This window comes from Anguilla anguilla, chromosome 1 (genome assembly GCF_013347855.1).
Source record: "Anguilla anguilla isolate fAngAng1 chromosome 1, fAngAng1.pri, whole genome shotgun sequence".
Taxonomy (NCBI): domain Eukaryota; kingdom Metazoa; phylum Chordata; class Actinopteri; order Anguilliformes; family Anguillidae; genus Anguilla; species Anguilla anguilla.
The window spans coordinates 54537729-54558075 of record NC_049201.1 but is presented as its reverse complement, the minus strand read 5'-3'; the positions used below and the strand labels follow the sequence as shown (position 1 = coordinate 54558075).

The following is a 20347-nucleotide window of genomic DNA, read 5'->3' as shown; positions in this document are numbered from 1 at the left end:
GTCTCTGCTCACCCTGTGGTCAGACTCACATGGTCTCTGCTCACCCTGTGGTCAGACTCACACAGTCTCGGCTCACCCTGTGGTCAGACTCTCACAGTCTCTGCTCACCCTGTGGTCAGACTCACACAGTCTCTGCTCACCCTGTGGTCAGACTCACACAGTCTCTGCTCACCCTGTGGTCAGACTCACATGGTCTCTGCTCACCCTGTGGTCAGACTCACACAGTCTCGGCTCACCCTGTGGTCAGACTCTCACAGTCTCTGCTCACCCTGTGGTCAGACTCACACAGTCTCTGCTCACCCTGTGGTCAGACTCTCACAGTCTCTGCTCACCCTGTGGTCAGACTCTCACAGTCTCTGCTCACCCTGTGGTCAGACTCTCACAGTCTCTGCTCACCCTGTGGTCAGACTCTCACAGTCTCTGCTCACCCTGTGGTCAGACTCACACAGTCTCTGCTCACCCTGTGGTCAGACTCACACAGTCTCTGCTCACCCTGTGGTCAGACTCACCTGGTCTCTGCTCACCTTGTGGTCAGACTCACACGGTCTCTGGTCACCCTGTGGTCAGACTCACCTTGTTGGTAGTCTTGATGCCCACGAAGCTCTGGCCCAGAGGCACGGGGCGGAAGCGGCTGTCGAAGTAGAAGAGGCCGATGAAGGGGTTGACGTGCAGGAAGGAGGCCACGTCCAGGTAGTTGGGCAGCGTGGCGGACAGGCCCAGGATCCGGATCATGCTCTGCGTGGACTCCACCTGCACAACGCAATGACATCACACAGGCTGTTACAACGGCATGAGCAGTTACCAGGGTTACCAGCCTGGGCCACACCTTACCTGTCACAACAATGCGCTTGACTGAGTTTGCGTACACTGCCCCGAAAACACACACTTTTTTGTGCATCAGGATAAGGTGTGGTGCGGCTCATTTGGTTAAGGCACCACGCTGAGGTGCATGGTTGAGCACCAGTCCCAGATCGAACCCAGTGTCGACTGTGGCCGGTAGAGTGATGCATATTTGGCAATTGCGTTGCCCATGGTATGACAGAGTTCAGTCAGTTAGGGGTACATTACATTACAGGCATTTGGCAGACGCTCTTATCCAGAGCGACGTACAACAAAGGGGTAGGTGTTTGTCCGCGCACTAGCGCCCCCAACTGGCCGAAGCCACATATAAAGCACCTTCCTCTGACTCCACTATGCGAGCGTGAATGTGGGCGTAGTGAGAAAAGCAGGCTGCCGATTGCATAAGTCTTCACTGTCCCCAACCGGCAGTGAGGGATCACTCATGAACTATTAGTAACTGGATATTCCAAATTAGGGCAGGAATGGAATAAACTCTGCATAGGCACTTAATTTATATAAATAAATAACTATTCCTTTTGAGAACATTTACATTTCCACATATCACCGATTGAGAAATGTACACTTTCACATACAATAAACCAAATTACAACACAAATGTTAATGCCTGTTTAACCCACATTAACATGGCATGTTTTCAGGTAACAGTGTGTTAAACAGCCACTGCACTGCAGTCTGTGGTGGGTGTTGCACAAAGGTGTCAGCAGCCATTTTACTGATGTGTGGATCCTCAGCCAGCTTCAGCGCGCAGTGAGGTGTGTGCATAATGCATGCACCGCGAGCGTCCGCACGTGAGCAAAATACACTCATCAAGACACGGACCCGCCACGGAGTCATCATCAGAAACAAACCACCGCGCAGCACCTCTCTCCTCAGACGGCTTTTCACTTGTTGTTTTTGAAGTTTTCCAAAAAATGTTTCTAATCTTTTTTGTATTTTTTTTTTTTTCACTGCATGGAGCAGCGGAAGCGTGCCCCGCCTGCAACGCGCGCGGGGTCGTGATGTTCCCGTAAGCGCCGGCTGTACCGCGGGGAGAGTCGCCGCGGCGCCCGCTGCTCCGGTGGCAGGGAAGATTGGTAAGGCCTTTAACATGATGCAGTGCCTGTCCGTCTGCACTATCAATACACCTCACGAGCAGTCCTGATGAAAAGGGGAACGTGGGGGGGGGGGGGGGGGGGGGGGGGCGTGTGGGGGTGGTGGGTGAGGGTGAGGTGAGGGGGGGCGCACTGCCCATCTGGTATATGAGCTCACATCCTCCAGGTTACAGCAAAAAACCTCCCCTCCACTCTCTTTCTCTCTCTTCTTCTACCTATATGTGTTTTGCACTATGGCCCCCCATCCTCCTCCTCCTATGCGCGGCTCACCAGTAGGGGGCGCCCGGAACACGGTGTTCAGCGGCTGGCGGACGCAAACGCGCACCATTGTCCCGCTCCGCCGTAAAAAAAAAAATAAAAGGGACGGCGGCGTCGCCGCGGCGCTCCCTCTGCCGGGTCTCCTTCGCCGCGGCGGTTCCTTTTGTCCGACCGGGCGGCGGCGGCGGCGGGCCGGGGCGTTCATCACGTCCTTAGCGGGCGACCCGCGGCCCCGCGCCCGGTTATTGTTCGGCGCGACGGCGCTCTCCTCCTCCTCCTCTCATTTCCGCCCGGCGTCTCCAGGCCGCTCAGTGTTTCTCTGGATTATTAATGTGCTGTTTGTGATGAATGGGGGCCCATTCAAACTGAGGTGCTTGACAAGATGCATACAGGGAGAGTTCAGTCACTGTCAGACAGAAAGAACCCATTCTCCCTGTTCCCTCCCTCCCCCCCCCCCCCTCAGGCTCACGTGTCCGTCTCTCCTTGTCCCCCCCACCCCCCTTCCTTTCCTCTTTCTCAAAAACAACATTTTCAGAAATGATAAAAGGCACTCTTTCATGAGCCCATTATGGAAAAGCCTAAATGACACGTATGTTGCAGCGGTAATTGATCTAATTCCTCTGAAGTAGCCTGTGAGATGTGTAGCGATCGCGCTGCTGCTACTCTCCATTAATAGGCACGCGTGCACAGCGCCGAGACAGGAGTAGAGCAGGGATGAACCTTCATCTCTCGCTCCTATTGTGCGTGTTATTGCACATGATCAGAAGCGTGGAAGAGCTGATAATCACTATCAGAACTTATTAAAATACAGGCAAATGTGCCCAAGTAAAGCAAACATTCCTTTTAGCATAAAAAACCCCATTATCAGACAATATGTCAAACAAATCTTGTAAAAATGTATTTCAAAACAAGTTAATATGTATAAGCGGAACAGTAAAAGTAACAATATTACTACTACCTCATAAATATTGAATTACCTTCAAGAATCATCTTCAATGCATTATCTCTGGGATTGATATTCAAATGCTTTAAATTACTTTTGTATTACATTTTTGAGAGATGCTTTTTGATACATTTATGGAACAATTTTTAAAATAAGAATATTTACGTTTAAAAAAAAAAAAAAAAAACTTTTCACAAAGAAAATGTAAAACTATATTAATCCCAGGAGTGCCCATGAAACAATGCCCATGCACACAAGACCACAATGCAGTGCAAGATGTACAGACCACCTGCTGAGCTGCATTCACTTCCCAGGGGAATATCATTTCCCACACAGTCATGTACATTCTGGTCATGTCACTTCTGATTGTTTGAGGGACAGCTAGGTAGGCAGACAGACCTACACACAGACCGGACCTGGGTCAAATACGTATTTGTGCTGGATTCAAAAACTTTTCTGCGCTCTATTGATCTTGCCTGGTATAACTGAGACTGCCAATATGACCAGAAGGCAGGGTTTGCACTATTTGACAGTATTTCATTGGTTCCAATACACCAGACAAGATCAGTAAAGTGTAGAAAAGTACTTGAATCCAAAACAAATACGTATTTGACCCAGGTCTGCTACAGACAGACAGAGAGGGCTCTGCAACTGTCTCTCCTTTCTGTTCATCAGAAGCCCAGGCTGTACCTCTGTCTGTCTGTCACATCTACTGACCTGCCTCTGTCTGTCCTTCTGCCTGAACAGTCTGCCAGGAGGATAAATGAGGTAAAACCTGCACACTGCACACAGATACCACAGGTGAACAGGAAGACAGATCAGGTAAGACATACACACTACACAGATATCATAGGTGAGAAGGAGATATATCGAGTGAAACCTTCACGCTGCACAGATACTGCAGGTAAGCAGGAGGATAGATCAGGTGAAACCTGCATGCCGTACATAGATACTACAGGTGACCCGAAGACAAATCAGGTGAAACCTGCACACAGCACACAGACGAGCAGGAGGATAAACCTGGTGAAACCTGTACATTGTACACACATGAGCAGGAGGATAAATCAGGTGAAACACGCACACTGCACACAGATACCGTAGGTGAACAGGAGGATAAAATCCACTTAATTCCTGAAACTGGTGAAGCTCCTAATGACCAGCAAGAAAAGAAACAAAAAAAAAACAAAAAAAGTATCCGCAGGGCCCGCTGGCGGACACAAACGACATCATTAGTACATCTACGCGGGGAGAAAAAGGACAAACCTAGCAGACAGCGCTTGCCCTCTGACTGGTGTTTTATTCCCACAATGCACCGGGAAAATACCCCCTCACTGTTAGTAATGACCTGCATTGACGGTAATCACCAGCACTCTGAAAACTGGCGTTCGTGGTAATGACCATGCTAATTAAAGCGCTAGAAGGCAGCATTAGCATGGCTATTCTGTTCAACACTTTATATTTCTTTCTTTCTTCCCCCCCCCCCCCCCCCGTAGCAATGATATTCAGTGTTTCCTTTGTGAAAAGCTGTGCTCAAGCAGGGGGCTCTTTATGCTCTGCGCAGCAGGGGTGGTGGGAGCAAGGAGCTGCGCAGAGCGGAGATTTCCTACAACTCCGGCATCGCGCTACCGGGCCATTATCCCGAATTACTCATGAAAGCTGACAATTAACGGCTCTGCTCTCATACTCCACTTCCTCACTTCCATTTCCTCCCCCTACCTTCCTCGGGCGGGGACAGAAATTACAAATGGAAGGCGTGTGAAATTTCACCGTCGTAGCGTGCGCAAGGGAGAATGAGGGAATGAGCCACCGTCCAATTAGAGCCCAGTCTGAGCCAGGCAAACTTCCTACACAAACTCTCTCTCTCCCCTTCCCTCCATACCTCTACCCCATCTAACCATCTTTTCCACCCACCCCATCCTTCTCACCATTTTCACTCTCCCTGCATTTGGGTTTTATTTTTTGCTGTAAATCAGTGAACGGTCAGGCCCTTGTTTTACACTTAGTTTTGAAGCTGGGAGAAACAGACAGACAGACAGACAAACAAACACGCGCTTTGAAAATGAAGTTCAGCAGATCAAGAAATGTGATTATTATTTATTCTCTTTATCTCAATACACTACAGCTGAATGAAGACCCCTGCCTGCTCCCCCACCCCAATGGAAAATCAACTACAGCAGAGGATCCAGGAGCACGTTCACTCAAAACCTGGAGGTTTAAAAAATGAACCAATGCAGAAAAAAATTACCTTATCTTTGACAAACAAATAAATAAATAAAATAAAAATATAAATTGGTTTCTGGGATTCAGAGACAGGGATATGGAGATAAGGTGACATGCATATAACTTCATTTTCTAGGAAATACTCGGAAAAAAATGGGCATGCCATTGTGATTTTTAAATACGTGTTCAATGTATAAAAAAAAAAAAAGAAAAAATAAAATAACATAAGGACACCTATAGCCAAGAGCCAAAGTGATATCGCTCACCAAATGATATCAGATCTGATTTAAATGCGTATGACTGAATCATAAACACACCCTCTGCCCACAATTCAAGCTGCAGAGAAGTTTTTTCAAGTGAAACAGCAGATCAATTGACTGTAATTACACCTGAAAGCTTGAAACTGCATCACTAATAGCTGCTGTAGGTGCGGAATACCAACCACCCTACTTATGAGCATATAAATAGATCAGCACATACGCTCTTAAAGGATTTTTGTGATATTTTTCCCATGAACGCTCTGTGAATGTGTGTTTACCCTTTGAAAAGAGTAGTGCATCAACAGGATCTCATTAAATCGATAATATTTAGAAAAATCTAGCAAAATAAAAAAAATAAAAAAAACTGGAAAGAAAAAAAAATGTCCGTGACAATAGACAACAAGGCATTAGGGAATACAATAATTTATTAGAGAACAATTTAAACTAATCATTTTCATTTTGCCTAATGCAATTCAAGGAGCTCGTTGCAAAGCACTTCAAAAGAGTGAAAAACAAAACCGAAAAGGGTGGAAAATAATTCACGGCGGCGGGAAATGAAACGCCCCGGGCCTGAACGCTCCCGTTTCGGCGGAAATGTTTCCCCCCGTGGGCCCGGCGCGGGCCCTCGCCGCCGTGACTCTGAGCGGCGGCACAGTGGCTTTTCTTCAAGGCGCCGTAAAGGAGCGGGCCGGCGGGCGGGGAGGCGCAGCGCCCGCGCCATAAACCGCCATGGTGATGATCACGGCGCGTGTAAAACCAAGGGCCCGCGGCCAGCTCTTTTACGAGCCCGTTATTTACAGAGGCCGCTCGATGGACCCGCGCCCGGCGCTGAGGGAAGGCGAGGAGGAGAGCAGAGGGAGGCACGCAGAGGCCAGAGCCCACAAACCGATCGAAAACCTCACTTCCTCCTCCTGACGTCCGCTCATTACTTATTACAGCTACAGAGCAGGGGGGAGGGGCTCTCCCCGATATTTATGGAGTGTGTCGCATAGGGACTAGGGAAACCGGAAAGTTGCAGGTCCCTACCCTGTGTGTGGACAGACCCATTTGCTTTATTCATCCACACAAATTGAGGAAGCAGAAATGCAGTTAAGTCACACTCGCCTATGTGGATCTAACACCACATTTTAGAGTAAATGACTACATTTGAAACAGAAGCACAAAAAATAAAAATGTTGATCGCAAGCATGATGGATAATCAGAAATGTGCAGCAGTGCTTGAACCCATCACTCTTATGTGGGCAGGGGTCTCCTAACCCAAGCCAGTCAAAATGCTGAATTTGCATAGCTCCACCTATTCATATTGCAAGAAGAAGAAAAAGCGCCACAATGCTCCTTTTCCTTCCTAAAGCCCCTGTCTCCTCTCACACTGCTGAGCGGTTCAAGCACCAGCGCCGCATCCAAACACGTTAGCACGTTAGCCATGTTCCACCGAACAATCTTAAATATGAATTTAAACGTGATGAATTGTTCATCATAAAGCTCAAAAAGATGATACTGCCTTTAAAAAAAAAAAAAAACTTAACCTAAAAATCAAATTTGAAGAATTAGTCTAAAACTTTTTTTTCCCATTCTCAAAAGTTGTACAACAAAAGGAATGAATAATTCACTGCTTCAATGTTAACAGGAGCGAAACAATTTAGGGTATTAAACTTAAGACATCTTTCGTCAGGGCCATAACTCATAATCCCCTTCCGTGTGTTAATTAGGGGAATATTTCAAGTGTATCAGTAATTGGGAGGAGGAGGAGGAGAGACTGTTCCTCCAGGTGCATTGTGGGTAAACAGTGAGTTTTAACGCGCGCGCTAAAGAGCGTATCGTGTTTAGCAGAGTGCAGAAAGCAGGGAGAGGAGTTTAATGAGGATTAATGGGACAGCCCATAAACACCAGCCACACGGCTGATTTCTCACCCCTCTCTGAAGCACTTACCTGCAGCCACAGTAATCTGCCGTTTGTAATATATTTAAAAACTGACCACATAAACTACATAAATGTCTTCTGAGCCTGCAATCCTTAGAAAAGTTTCTAGTCTTTATTTCTTGATTTTTTTATTCTCTTGATGACAGTCATTCAAATAAATAAATACATACATAAAAAAAGCTAAAGTACTACTCCTATGTATAGTGATGCATCCCACAGTCCAGAATGAAACCCTGACTGTGCTGAGTCTGACTGTGCCGGTTCTGACTGTGCTGGATCTGACTAGGCTGAAACGTAACTGGCCAAATAGACGGCCTGAGAAGAAATTCTTCAGCTCAGCTGGTGGAACGCAAAGAGCCAAAATGGCGGGGAATTGAAGTATATTATCAAAAATAAGGGGGGATAAGGGGGGAAAATAACACAGTTGAACTGATATTCAATTAAATACACACAGAAAAGGCTGGAATTCTGAACTCTGATAAGAAGACAGGATATCCAAAATAATCTTGATGATCCTAATCCCAGAATGTTTTAGTATTTTAGTTTTTGGACTCTGATCTGTATCACCCTTATGTGCAGATCAGTAATTGCGCAACTCTTTAATTAATTAACCCCTCCCGACACACACCAACACAGACGCACACACACGTGTACACACACCAACACATATACACACACAGAGCTGGTTTTTATAACATTAGGCGCATTATAAAGCGCTGGCGTTCCCACACACCTTTCGCTCCACCCGTATCGGTGTCTGTTGCTAATTTCTGCCGGAGAGCAGCCTGACGCGGACGACGCGTGAAAGACAGCGACCCCGAGCAGCAGCTGCGCCAGAGACGTTTTTACAGCGCGTCTCCTTTCAAAGTGCCACCGCCGCTCCTCATGAGCATTTACGCTGAGTGCTCTTTTACGGCTGAAAGGAATGGGTAATTATCACCGGAGGACGCTCCTCATCCCGTCCGTCCCGTAGCGCCGCGTGAAAAGCCGCATAAACCGTCCCCCCGCCCCCGGCGCGGGCCGCGCGGAGCGAGCGCTCGCCCGTATCTACGCAAACACGGCGACGAGACGCCGCCGCCGCCGCCGCCGCGCCGCGGAAGGGTGAGTTATGCTTGTTATTCCGTACAGGCGATGGGCAGAGTTATGAAGGCCGTAAAAACGACACTAATTTATCATCGCTTACCAATGGAGCCATTACCAAAAGCGGAGGCCATGCTAAACACTTTCTGCTTCCAAACACGACTCGAAAAGATACATTCAAAGTATCGCCGTCATAGTGATTTTGAACTATACGTGGAAATTCCATACAACAATTTCATTATTGTCATCTTTTAATTCACATTTGAATAATATCAGTGAAATAAACACAGTATGCTCCCTTTTTGTGTTATCGGTGTTTGTTACATTTGGTTACTCAGGTTGGTTTTCTCGCTGAACATTTCCTGATTATTTCAGTGAACAGGAGACTCACCTTCTGCAAGACGTCCTAATATGGTTTGTGGTCACCTTCACCTTTCTTAATTATTTAGTGAGCAAATATTAATGCGGGCAAATGTGAATCTGTGTGTGCACATATGCTTGTGCAGGGAAATGTGTGGAAACAGTGTGTGTTTGTGTGGGTTTAAATCAGCATTGTGGCTGTGTAGCAGTTAGGTTACACAAATGCACATACCGTACACAAACCCACCGACACACACACACACTGGACCTCACAATATTATTCTATAAGATCAAAGAAAGCCAATCCAAGATTTAAAACAAAGAAGCCAAAACCATGCTTGAACTAAAAAAAAAAAGATACCTCTCTTTAAATGCGTACCAGGCCAACTAAGACAAAATTTACACAGCAGATGTGAACAGATGCTGTCAGTCATGTGGACGAGGCTAAGTGATGACCGGTTCATGCAGCGATGCTTTCAGTCTGTGATGCACAGCTCAACCTCAGCAAACGCACGTGACCTCAACGCGACCAGGTCGAGCGCGGGAGCGGAGACGCCGGTCGGGAGGACCAGGGGAGGACCGTTAGCTCCCCGCTAACGCAGCTCCGGCGGCCGGGCCGCGGCGGTAATCCAGCGGCTGCGTTAATGAGGGAATTTTAAACAGCCTCCGGGCCGCCCCGCTCCAGATCACACGGGGGCGTCCCGGGGGGCCGGAGCGCTCCTGCCAAAAACAGACCGAGAGCGCATCGGGAGAGAGCCCGCCAGCCAGCCAATCGCCTCCGCCCCTAGCCCGATTCACCCCGACCGCCCAATCACAGAGAGGCCCCGCTCTGAGCCGGTGTGTGCTCACGATCACGCATCACCATGCCAAAACACCCCTACAGCAAAGCCAAATGATCAGACCCAAAACTGCTTCCCCGTGTGATTATACCAAGATATGTTTCTCTTCATAATGATATTTATTAAAATAAGAAAGATGAGAAACATTATACAAATAAAATGAACACTGCCTTTTGAAGCACTACTGTATACCTCAGTCTTAACATTGTTAATACTAATGAAAAACACAACAGGATCCAATTGTGAACTGAACCTGCCAACTGCGCAGCTGTGATTCAAATGTCAAAATGTCAAAATCAAAGCGAAGACCCTTCTGCCTAAAGGGGATTACATACACATAGCAGTAAAGCAGTTTGTTTCACACTTTTTTAAACCCCGTGCAACCTTAATCTGTGAATCCTGCTCGACACGCACTCATCCTCACAGCCTGCTCGTGGAATGGTACACACCTTTTACCTTTCTGATAGCGCGGTTGCCGTGGAGACCAAAAGACAGGAGATAATGCCGCAAGATGTGGCTTTGAGCACGTGTGTAGTGTGCTTCAGTATTCTTAATCAAATTAATAAGCGCACCACCTTGTTAAAAATAAAAACGAAAAAAAAAAAGCTTTACAACAGCAATGAATAATAAACACTGAACAGCGTGCTTTTTGCTTCACTGCGAGTGAGTGAATTGCTGATGTAATTCTGAACAAAAAAATATCCTTCGTTCTTCAAAATAAGAGTCACACGGGCGTGAGACATAACACCATGTTTCAGGCCCAGCAGATAACAGGCATTTTAACAGTCCAGCGCCACCTGTCTGTAAAATATCTGCGCAGTAACGCATGCAGATTCCCCTGCGAGGCTTACAGATCGATGTCACAGAGGTGTGCTTTTTCACCACAGCAGCACAAGCAGAACCAACTCCTGCCACATCCAAGCAACTGATACTACTATTGCTGAAAATAAAAACCCTGTAGCTGAAGGCTTTTACACTGAGGAAGAGAGGTGGTACTTAAACAGTATCTCTCTCTCCAATTCGCTTTAATGAGATATTTATACAGGCAAGCCAATCATTTCAAATAATGTATGCACACAAACACCAATGCACACAGCCAGACATACTTGCACATACACACATGCGCACACACACAGACAGACACAGACATACAGACACACACACACAGACACACACACACAGGCACACACACACACACACAGACACACAAACACAGGCACACACACACACACACAGACACACACACACACAGACAAACACAGGCACACACACAGGCACACACACACAGACACACACAAACACATAAACACGCACAGACACACACACACAAGCACATAAACACGCACAGCACACACAGACACACACACACAGAGACACAAACACGCACAGCACACACAGACACACACACTCGTATCCTCCTTTAAGCAGCGGCGGGGCTATGAAACCTCACGAGCTACAAAATGAAGCACAGAAGTCCATTATGCGTCTCCGACGTGAGCCCATCAAAGAGAACAATGCCTTATGACTCACATCGCAAACCTGCGGCTTTCCGTCTGTGACTCTGCACCAGTGGGCAGCTCAATTTGCACGCCCAAAAAGCCCATTCATTTCCAAGCAAATGCAAAAGCTAAAAATAAATAAAAACGGTCCGGATGATGTCTGGTGCGGAGTCACCTGATATATTCATGTTTCCGCATTGGCAGAACAGCAAAGAGGCCTTTTTATCTATCAGCGAGGCAGGCCATACAGTTATGCAAAACAGGCTGAGCCTAGCCTACGGGGCACAATTTGAGAAATACCAACTACAACCCCCACAACCCCCAACCCTAACTGTTGCTGCATTTGATTTTAGTGACATAAACAGACAGGGGCAGTGTTCAACAGCAACGACAGAAGCTTCTGGAATAGTACCTGTCGCTGTTTGGCAGCTTATACTGTTCTTCCATACATGCATTTTGCTTGCTTCATGTTTTATTTTGCACAGGACAGTCCTTTCTACCACATTATGCTCATACCTTATTGATTAATTTGGCAGTTTTTTCTCTGCTGATCTCCAGAGGCTGGATTAGTGCTTACTTTGCTCGGGTAAATAAATGCAAACTTTTAAAGGCGAGAGAACCTTCAAAGACACACACACGTCGCCTTGGCTACTGTTTTGCATACGCGGCGTCCGTCATTAAAGCACAGAGCACGGAAAAGCCATTTCTGCTTTGTTATGCATACCTTCCCCCCCCACCGCGACAACTCCGCAACTTTTCCCAGTGCAGTACACTGGAATGAGTTCCTGCCACAGGCTTTCAGCTACAAAGACAGTGTCTTTCCTCCCTGCCAAATGTCATGAGAAATGATTGTGATATCATACTTCTTTCTGCTCATGAATTCACTTTCAAACGTTAATTTGAATGTTACACCACGACAGCACATTCTATAATAAAACGATATTCAAATGAACCACAGGTAAAAAAATATCTATATATTTTCAACAGACAAAAGACTGATTTTTACATCAATATATGGGCACAAAGCAGGTCCCCTTCTCCCCAGAGCTTTATGTCCAAACTTTAAGGTCTGGGGATTTTAAATTGGGTTTTTTTTTTCTTTTTTGTGGAAAGAGCAAACAAGCAGTACTGTAAACAGGCCTTCGCATTTAATATTTGAGGTTTACGTGTGTGTGTGTGTGTGCGTATGTGCGTGCGTGCATGCCTGTGCATGTGTGTGCGCGTGTGTGTGTGTGGGTGCGTGTGTGCATGCATGCCTGTGTGTTTGTGCGTGTGAGTGAGTGTGTGTGTGTGTGTGTGCACGTGCGTGAGAGACACATAAGACACACTATTGATGCTGCTGTGTTGTGTTGTAAAAGGGAAGAAAAGCATTCCTGAAAAGCTTCCCTGCTACTTCCACGAGGCGAAATGCGAAGGCTTCAAGTCCTTGGTATCAGGGTCAATTCCTCCTCATTTCATTTTCATTTATTTTTTACTGAGCTTTTTTTTGTGCTGATGCGTGCTCTTGTAGCAGTCCAGGGCCCTGAACGAGCCTTGACCAGCAGCAGAAGCATTTACCCCACCCCCCCCCACCCCCTACCTCTGGCTCAGGAGAGGCGGCTAATCTGAGAAGCGCATATTTATGATATCACATACTACCCCCTCCACGGGCTTCTGCGGGGACGTGTCCTGTTTTAGCTTCACAAAGGCCATTAGCAGCATCGCATGCAGATTTCATGCAAATGGAGGCGCAGGGAGAAAATGTCGCTCAGGCTGAGAAGCGAGCGTGCGGGCTTCATCTGAGCTCTTCCCCGTCCTTTTATAAAAGAGCCGGCGGAGCGCGTGTGATACTAATGATGTACCGACAGCGGGGAGCGGTCCTACAGGAAGACCGGCAGCTCTGAGACAACGCCGCCGCTGCCCGCACGGAGAGACGGAGGGAGGCGGAAACAGTCTGCGCAAAACGGACACATCAATGGCGACGAGGAGGCATTCATCTTCAGCGGAGGGGATAAAATCAGGATGCGTTCCCTCTATAGGTAGTCCTCGAGCTGCTAAACATTTCACCGCAGAGGAGGAGTTTTTTTTGTCTCTCTCTCACAGTTTGGGACAGACTGTACGGTGCGTCTCTGTCTGTCTCTCTCTGGTGGTTTGGGACAGACTGTACGGTGCGTCTCTGTCTGTCTCTCTCACGGTTTGGGACAGACTGTACGGTGCGTCTCTGTCTGTCTCTCTCACAGTTTGGGACAGACTGTACGGTGCGTCTCTGTCTCTCTCACAGTTTGGGACAGACTGTACGGTGCGTCTCTGTCTGTCTCTCTCACAGTTTGGGACAGACTGTACGGTGCGTCTCTGTCTGTCTCTCAGTGTGGGACAGACTGTACGGTGCGTCTCTGTCTGTCTCTCTCTGGCGGTTTGGGACAGACTGTACGGTGAGTCTCTGTCTGTCTCTGGCGGTTTGGGACAGACTGTACGGTGCGTCTCTGTCTGTCTCTCTCTGGCGGTTTGGGACAGACTGTACGGTGCGTCTCTGTCTCTCTCTGGCGGTTTGGGACAGACTGTACGGTGCGTCTCTGTCTGTCTCTGGCGGTTTGGGACAGACTGTACGGTGCGTCTCTGTCTGTCTCTGGCGGTTTGGGACAGACTGTACGGTGCGTCTCTGTCTGTCTCTCTCTGGCGGTTTGGGACAGACTGTACGGTGCGTCTCTGTCTGTCTCTCTCTGGCGGTTTGGGACAGACTGTACGGTGCGTCTCTGTCTGTCTCTCTCTGGCGGTTTGGGACAGACTGTACGGTGCGTCTCTGTCTGTCTCTCTCAGTGTGGGACAGACTGTACGGTGCGTCTGTCTGTCTCTCTCTGGCGGTTTGGGACAGACTGTACGGTGCGTCTCTGTCTGTCTCTCTCACAGTTTGGGACAGACTGTACAGTGCGTCTCTGTCTGTCTCTCTCACAGTTTGGGACAGACTGTACGGTGCGTCTCTGTCTGTCTCTCTGGCGGTTTGGGACAGACTGTACGGTGCGTCTCTGTCTGTCTCTCACAGTTTGGGACAGACTGTACGGTGCGTCTCTGTATGTCTCTCTCACAGTTTGGGACAGACTGTACGGTACATCTCTGTCTGTCTCTCACAGTGTGGGACAGACTGTACGGTGCGTCTGTCTGTCTCTCTCTGGCGGTTTGGGACAGACTGTACGGTGCGTCTCTGTCTGTCTCTCTCACAGTTTGGGACAGACTGTACGGTGCGTCTCTGTCTGTCTCTCTCTGGCGGTTTGGGACAGACTGTACGCTGCGTCTCTGTCTGTCTCTCTGGCGGTTTGGGACAGACTGTACGGTGCGTCTCTGTCTGTCTCTCTCACAGTTTGGGACAGACTGTACGGTGCGTCTCTGTCTGTCTCTCTCTCACAGTTTGGGACAGACTGTACGGTGCGTCTCTGTCTGTCTCTCTCTGGCGGTTTGGGACAGACTGTACGGTGCGTCTCTGCCTGTCTCTTTCACAGTTTGGGACAGACTGTGCGGTGTGTCTCTGTCTGTCTCTCTCTCAGTGTGGGACAGACTGTACGGTGCGTCTCTGTCTGTCTCTCTCTCAGTGTGGGACAGACTGTACGGTGCGTCTCTGTCTGTCTCTCTCTCAGTGTGGGACAGACTGTACGGTGCGTCTCTGTCTGTCTCTCACAGTGTGGGACAGACTGTACGGTGCGTCTCTGTCTGTCTCTCACAGTTTGGGACAGACTGTACGGTGCGTCTCTGTCTGTCTCTCTCTGGCAGTTTGGGACAGACTGTACGGTGCGTCTGTCTCTCTCTGGCGGTTTGGGACAGACTGTACGGTGCGTCTCTGTCTGTCTCTCTCTGGCAGTTTGGGACAGACTGTACGGTGCGTCTCTGTCTCTCTCTGGCGGTTTGGGACAGACTGTACGGTGCGTCTCTGTCTGTCTCTCTCAGTGTGGGAGCAGGGGAGGCCTGGACGGAGCCCTTACTGAAGCGATATCAGTTAAGGCTTCACACAAATAGGCTGAAGCGAGTAAACAGCGGTCGCGTGTCGGGACCGCTTTTCAATTACCCGCCGGTTAACCCCGGGGAAAGGTCCCGGCGCTCCCAGAAAAACTCTCCCGCTCGCCACCTGTCCTCCATCTCTCTCGCCCTGTGTACGCCCCCCCCTCCTTCTCTCCCTCTCTCTCCCCCTCTCTCTCCCTCCCTCCCTTCTGTGCTTCTCCGCTCTCCTTCCCTCGCGGCGCTGATAAAGGCGGTGTAAAGCGGGCGGAGTCTTATTTACGGGGACGACGGGGCCGCGCGCTGCGGGTTCCGTCTCGCTTCCCGGCGCCGGTCTGGCCGTGGGCGAGCGGCGGCCCGGCCGGCGGAGGCGGCGGTAAGTAAACTCGCGGCTGAAAGATGGGCCGCGCGGGGGAGGGGAGGGGAGCGAGCGGCGGGAGACCGCACCCCCTCGCCCGTCCTGAGTCAGGCGCACGCTCTTCATTCGGGGGGGGGGGGGGGTACAGGGATGTTAATGCGCGGTAAATCCCACCGCCCGCGCTGAATAACAATGCGTGTAAAGGGATGCTGTAAAAGCTCATCGCTCAACTCCACAATCATTATGACAGCTGAGGAAGCGGGGGGGGGGGGGGGGGGGGGGGGGGGGGGGGGGGGGGGGGGGGGGGGGGTCTGCAGCTGCCGCTAGCACACGCCGCTGTGAGCGCCACTGAGCACGTTTCCACACGCGTCCTGTCTGTGTGCGTTTCCGCACGCGCCCTGTCTGTGTGCGTTTCCACACGCGTCCTGTCTGTGTGCGTTTCCACACGCGTCCTGTCTGTGTGCGTTTCCGCACGCGCCCTGTCTGTGTGCGTTTCCGCACGCGCCCTGTCTGTGTGCGTTTCCGCACGCGCCCTGTCTGTGTGCGTTTCCGCACGCGTCCTGTCTGTGTGCGTTTCCGCACGCGCCCTGTCTGTGTGCGTTTCCGCACGCGCCCTGTCTGTGTGCGTTTCCACACGCGCCCTGTCTGTGTGCGTTTCCGCACGCGCCCTGTCTGTGTGCGTTTCCGCACGCGCCCTGTCTGTGTGCGTTTCCGCACGCGCCCTGTCTCTGTGCGTTTCCGCACGCGCCCTGTCTCTGTGCGTTTCCGCACGCGCCCTGTCTGTGTGCGTTTCCGCACGCGCCCTGTCTCTGTGCGTTTCCGCACGCGCCCTGTCTGTGTGCGTTTGTGTGCTGCACGTACCTGTGTGTGTCTGTGTGTGCGTGTGCGCACGTGAGTGAGCTCATGTTCTACGTGTGTGTCCTCCTGTGTGCTCCTGTTAAGTGTGTGTGTGTATATGAGTGTGCATGTGTGTGTGTGTGCACGCTCAGTTGCGTGTGTGTGTGCACGCTCATGTTGCGTGTGTGCGTGCGTGTGTGTAAGCGCCTGTATGCTGAACCCAAATACTCCACATATGAAATAACTGCCATTGACTGGCACATGAGAACTCAGCCTTAATCAGCCATTCCCAGAATGCTGTTCCATTTTGCCCCCCCCGCCCACCCCCCTTTGACTGACAGCTGACTGGCGCTCATCGCCGCGGTAACAGGGATGCCGGATTGCGGGGGGACGGTGACTCCGCTCTCCCCGCCTGGCGGGATTTGCATAATGGCGCTAATATCCGAAACGCCCCGCCTGATTCCGGCGCGGGGCGCTGCCAATCTTCATCAGGCCCGCTCCTGCCGCCGCATGCTAAACCCCACAGTTCCGCAGGCACCAGCACCGCCGAGCTCTCGCCCCGCCCGGAGAAGCCAGACCTGGCCGGGACGTTCCGAAAATAAACAGGGACGCGGCGTGTGGACGGACCGGAGACGTGCTCCTAAAACAACCCGCTCTTTCATACGCATGTGAGAGTCCGCCATGCTGAATAAGCAACGCTGAGCAGCTACTTTTACTCAGTCTGAAACAGGAAGCTGTTGGGTGTTCTTCATGAAGAGCACTTCTGTGCACACATTAAAAGTGTGTGTTTACTGTCCGAGTGACATCAGTGCACAAGTGCAAAACTCCTGGCATGGGCGGGCGTAACCCAAACACATGCATGACATCACTCAGGTGTATGAATGAAGCCCTTGCAGTGAATGCATAATGACACTCAGGTGTAGTGATTGTCCTGTTACAGGCTGTACATCGTGTATGCATGATGTCAGTCAGGTGCTTGTATGACATCATTCAGGTGTATATTTGAAGCCGTTGTATTGTATACACAATGTTACTCAGGCGTATGGATGACACACCCCAGGTGTACTCTGGCGTAGTCACCTATGAATTTCGGGGCATAGATGACATCACGTGGGCGACTCACCTGGCGCAGCGTCCGGGCCACCAGGCTCTCCAGCACGGGGCCTCTGTCCTCGTGGAGGAGGTGCACCTCGTCCAGAATGAGCAGCCGCACTATCTGGCTCAGCGCCACGTCCCCCACGCTCTTCCTGGTCACCACGTCCCACTTCTCCGGCGTGGTCACCAGCATCTGCACCAGAGAGCCAGAGAACACGGGGTCAGCGCCGCACACAGACACACAGACGGACGGATGGACAGACACACAGACGGACGAACAGGCAGACACACAGGCGGACGAACAGAGAGACACACAGGCGCGGACGAACAGAGAGACACACAGGCGGACGAACAGAGAGACACACAGGCGGACGAACAGACAGACACACAGGCGGACGAACAGACAGACACACAGGCGGACGAACAGGCAGACACACAGGCGGACAGACAGACAAACGGACAGACGGAAAGAGACAGACAGACACACAGACAGACTAGACACAGCTATAGGCACTCAGGGTCATGAGCACTCGGTAATACACAGACGGGGGTGGAGGACTCGGTGTAAAAAGCTTTCTGAGTGTACTTGGCCTCCTCAGTGAGATTCAGTAACAGCTGGATGAACAGACTTTTTTTTCCTGGGCTCAGCTCTTTCAAATTTGAAAGTTTTTTAGTTCAGTGAGTCTGGATCACCGTTTGAAATGAGCCCAGAATAATGAATTTGTCTGCCTGTAAATAATGGAAGGGCCTCTAATGCAGGCCTAATTCAGCTCCGCACGCGTTCCCCGGGAGTTCTTTTTGGGTAATGTACGACGCAGAGCACCGAGCGCACGGGGTCTCTGCGGGGCGTTTGTCCCATTTTGCCGTGCTATTGGACCCCGGGTTTCAGAGCCACAAATAGCAATCAGCCCACCGGCGCTTTCCACATATTTTATCCACATTTGGCTAGACGCGGCCGCTTGCCTTCTCCTGCGATGCGCTGGCTGACAGGTGAGACTTCCCCGAGGCGCTGACCGAGGAACGCGCAACCGGCGTCCTCAAAAGTACCCGAGAGCCGGAGAGAGAGAGTCAGACACGAGAGAGTCAGAGCGAGAGAGTCGGAGCGAGAGAGTCAGAGAGAGATTCAGAGAGAGAGAGTCAGACACGAGAGAGTCAGAGAGAGAGAGTCAGACACGAGAGAGTCAGAGATAGAGAGTCAGAGCGAGAGAGTCAGAGTGAGAGAGTCGGAGAGAGAGAGTCGGAGAGAGAGAGTCGGAGCGAGAGAGTCGGAGCGAGAGAGTCGGAGCGAGAGAGTCAGACATGAGAGAGTCAGAGAGAGAGTCAGAGCGAGAGTCAGAGAGAGAGAGTCGGAGCGAGAGAGTCAGACATGAGAGAGTCAGAGAGAGAGTCAGAGAGAGAGTCAGAGAGAGAGAGTCGGAGTGAGAGAGTCAGAGCGAGAGAGTCAGAGAGAGAGATTCAGACACGAGAGAGTCAGACAGAGAGATTCAGACACGAGAGAGTCAGAGAGAGAGAGTCAGACACGAGAGAGTCAGAGAGAGAAAGTCAGACACGAGAGAGTCAGACAAGAGAGAGTCAGAGCAGGCCAGAGACCGTTCGGGTCATCCGCAGCACCGCAGCCGGAGAGAGAAGACGGCGTCTCGACTATCACCGGCGGACGCGGCAACCGACGATCCGTCAGTGCGAGAGAAAAGCCCGTCATCTTTAGGGCTTTTTCCATTTATAAGACGAGGACAGCTCAATAAAGCCAGTCCGGGGTTCCTGGCAGAGGCCGCAGCGCTTTACAAAGGCGGCGGAAAGCTACGGCTGCGGTAAGCGCGGCAGACAACGGAATCAATTTCGGAGCGCGGAGCGTCCCCCTCGGACGCCGGCCGTTTATTTCCCGCGTTTCATCCCGCCGAACAATTCATTACCGGGACGAGCCCAGCGCCGCCGCGAGCGATTCCCCGGACGCTCCCGCGCCGCCGCCGTTTGTGCGAAATCTCGTCCGCCGCGCGTTTGGAGAAACGCAAATCTCCAGGGTCACGGCAGCAATCTGTAACCGAATCTGTTTCTCAAATCTGGGCTGAAGAGACTTCATCAAAAAACAGCAGTTCCACATTAACACTGTAATGCAGCACTCCCAATCACGCGGGTATTCAGAAGCACACCGATGGTACACACAAATCACATTATTAATACTCTCTTAATTATACTGCAACCTGCGCACTTACACATACACACACACACACACAGATATACACATGTATCACATTATTAATACTCTCTTAATGATACTGCAACCTGCGCACTCACACACACACACACACACACACACACACACAGATATACACATGTATCACATTATTAATACTCTCTTAATGATACTGCAACCTGCGCACTCACACATACACTCACACACACACACACACACAGATATACACACGTATCACATTATTAATACTCTCTTAATGATACTGCAACCTGCGCACTTACACATACACACACACACACAGATATACACATGTATCACATTATTAATACTCTCTTAATGATACTGCAACCTGCGCACTCACACACACACACACACACACGTATCACATTATTAATACTCTCTTAATGATACTGCAACCTGCGCACTTACACATACACACACACACACAGATATACACATGTATCACATTATTAATACTCTCTTAATGATACTGCAACCTGCGCACTCACACACACACACACACACACGTATCACATTATTAATACTCTCTTAATGATACTGCAACCTGCGCA

At 50.1% G+C, this 20347-nt stretch overlaps 1 protein-coding gene across 6 annotated transcripts in view; it reads right to left on the bottom strand.

The window, feature by feature from the left end:
- Nucleotides 1–20347, bottom strand: part of ascc3 (activating signal cointegrator 1 complex subunit 3) — a 240917-nt gene that overhangs the window by 122661 nt on the left and 97909 nt on the right. For all 6 annotated transcript variants that reach the window (XM_035420116.1, XM_035420134.1, XM_035420106.1 and 3 more), the window contains exons 11-12: nt 17613–17777; nt 574–750 (exon numbers count right to left, since the gene is read on the bottom strand). In XM_035420116.1, the coding sequence (XP_035276007.1) occupies nt 574–750; nt 17613–17777 (342 nt within the window). The remainder of the gene's footprint in view (nt 1–573; nt 751–17612; nt 17778–20347) is intronic.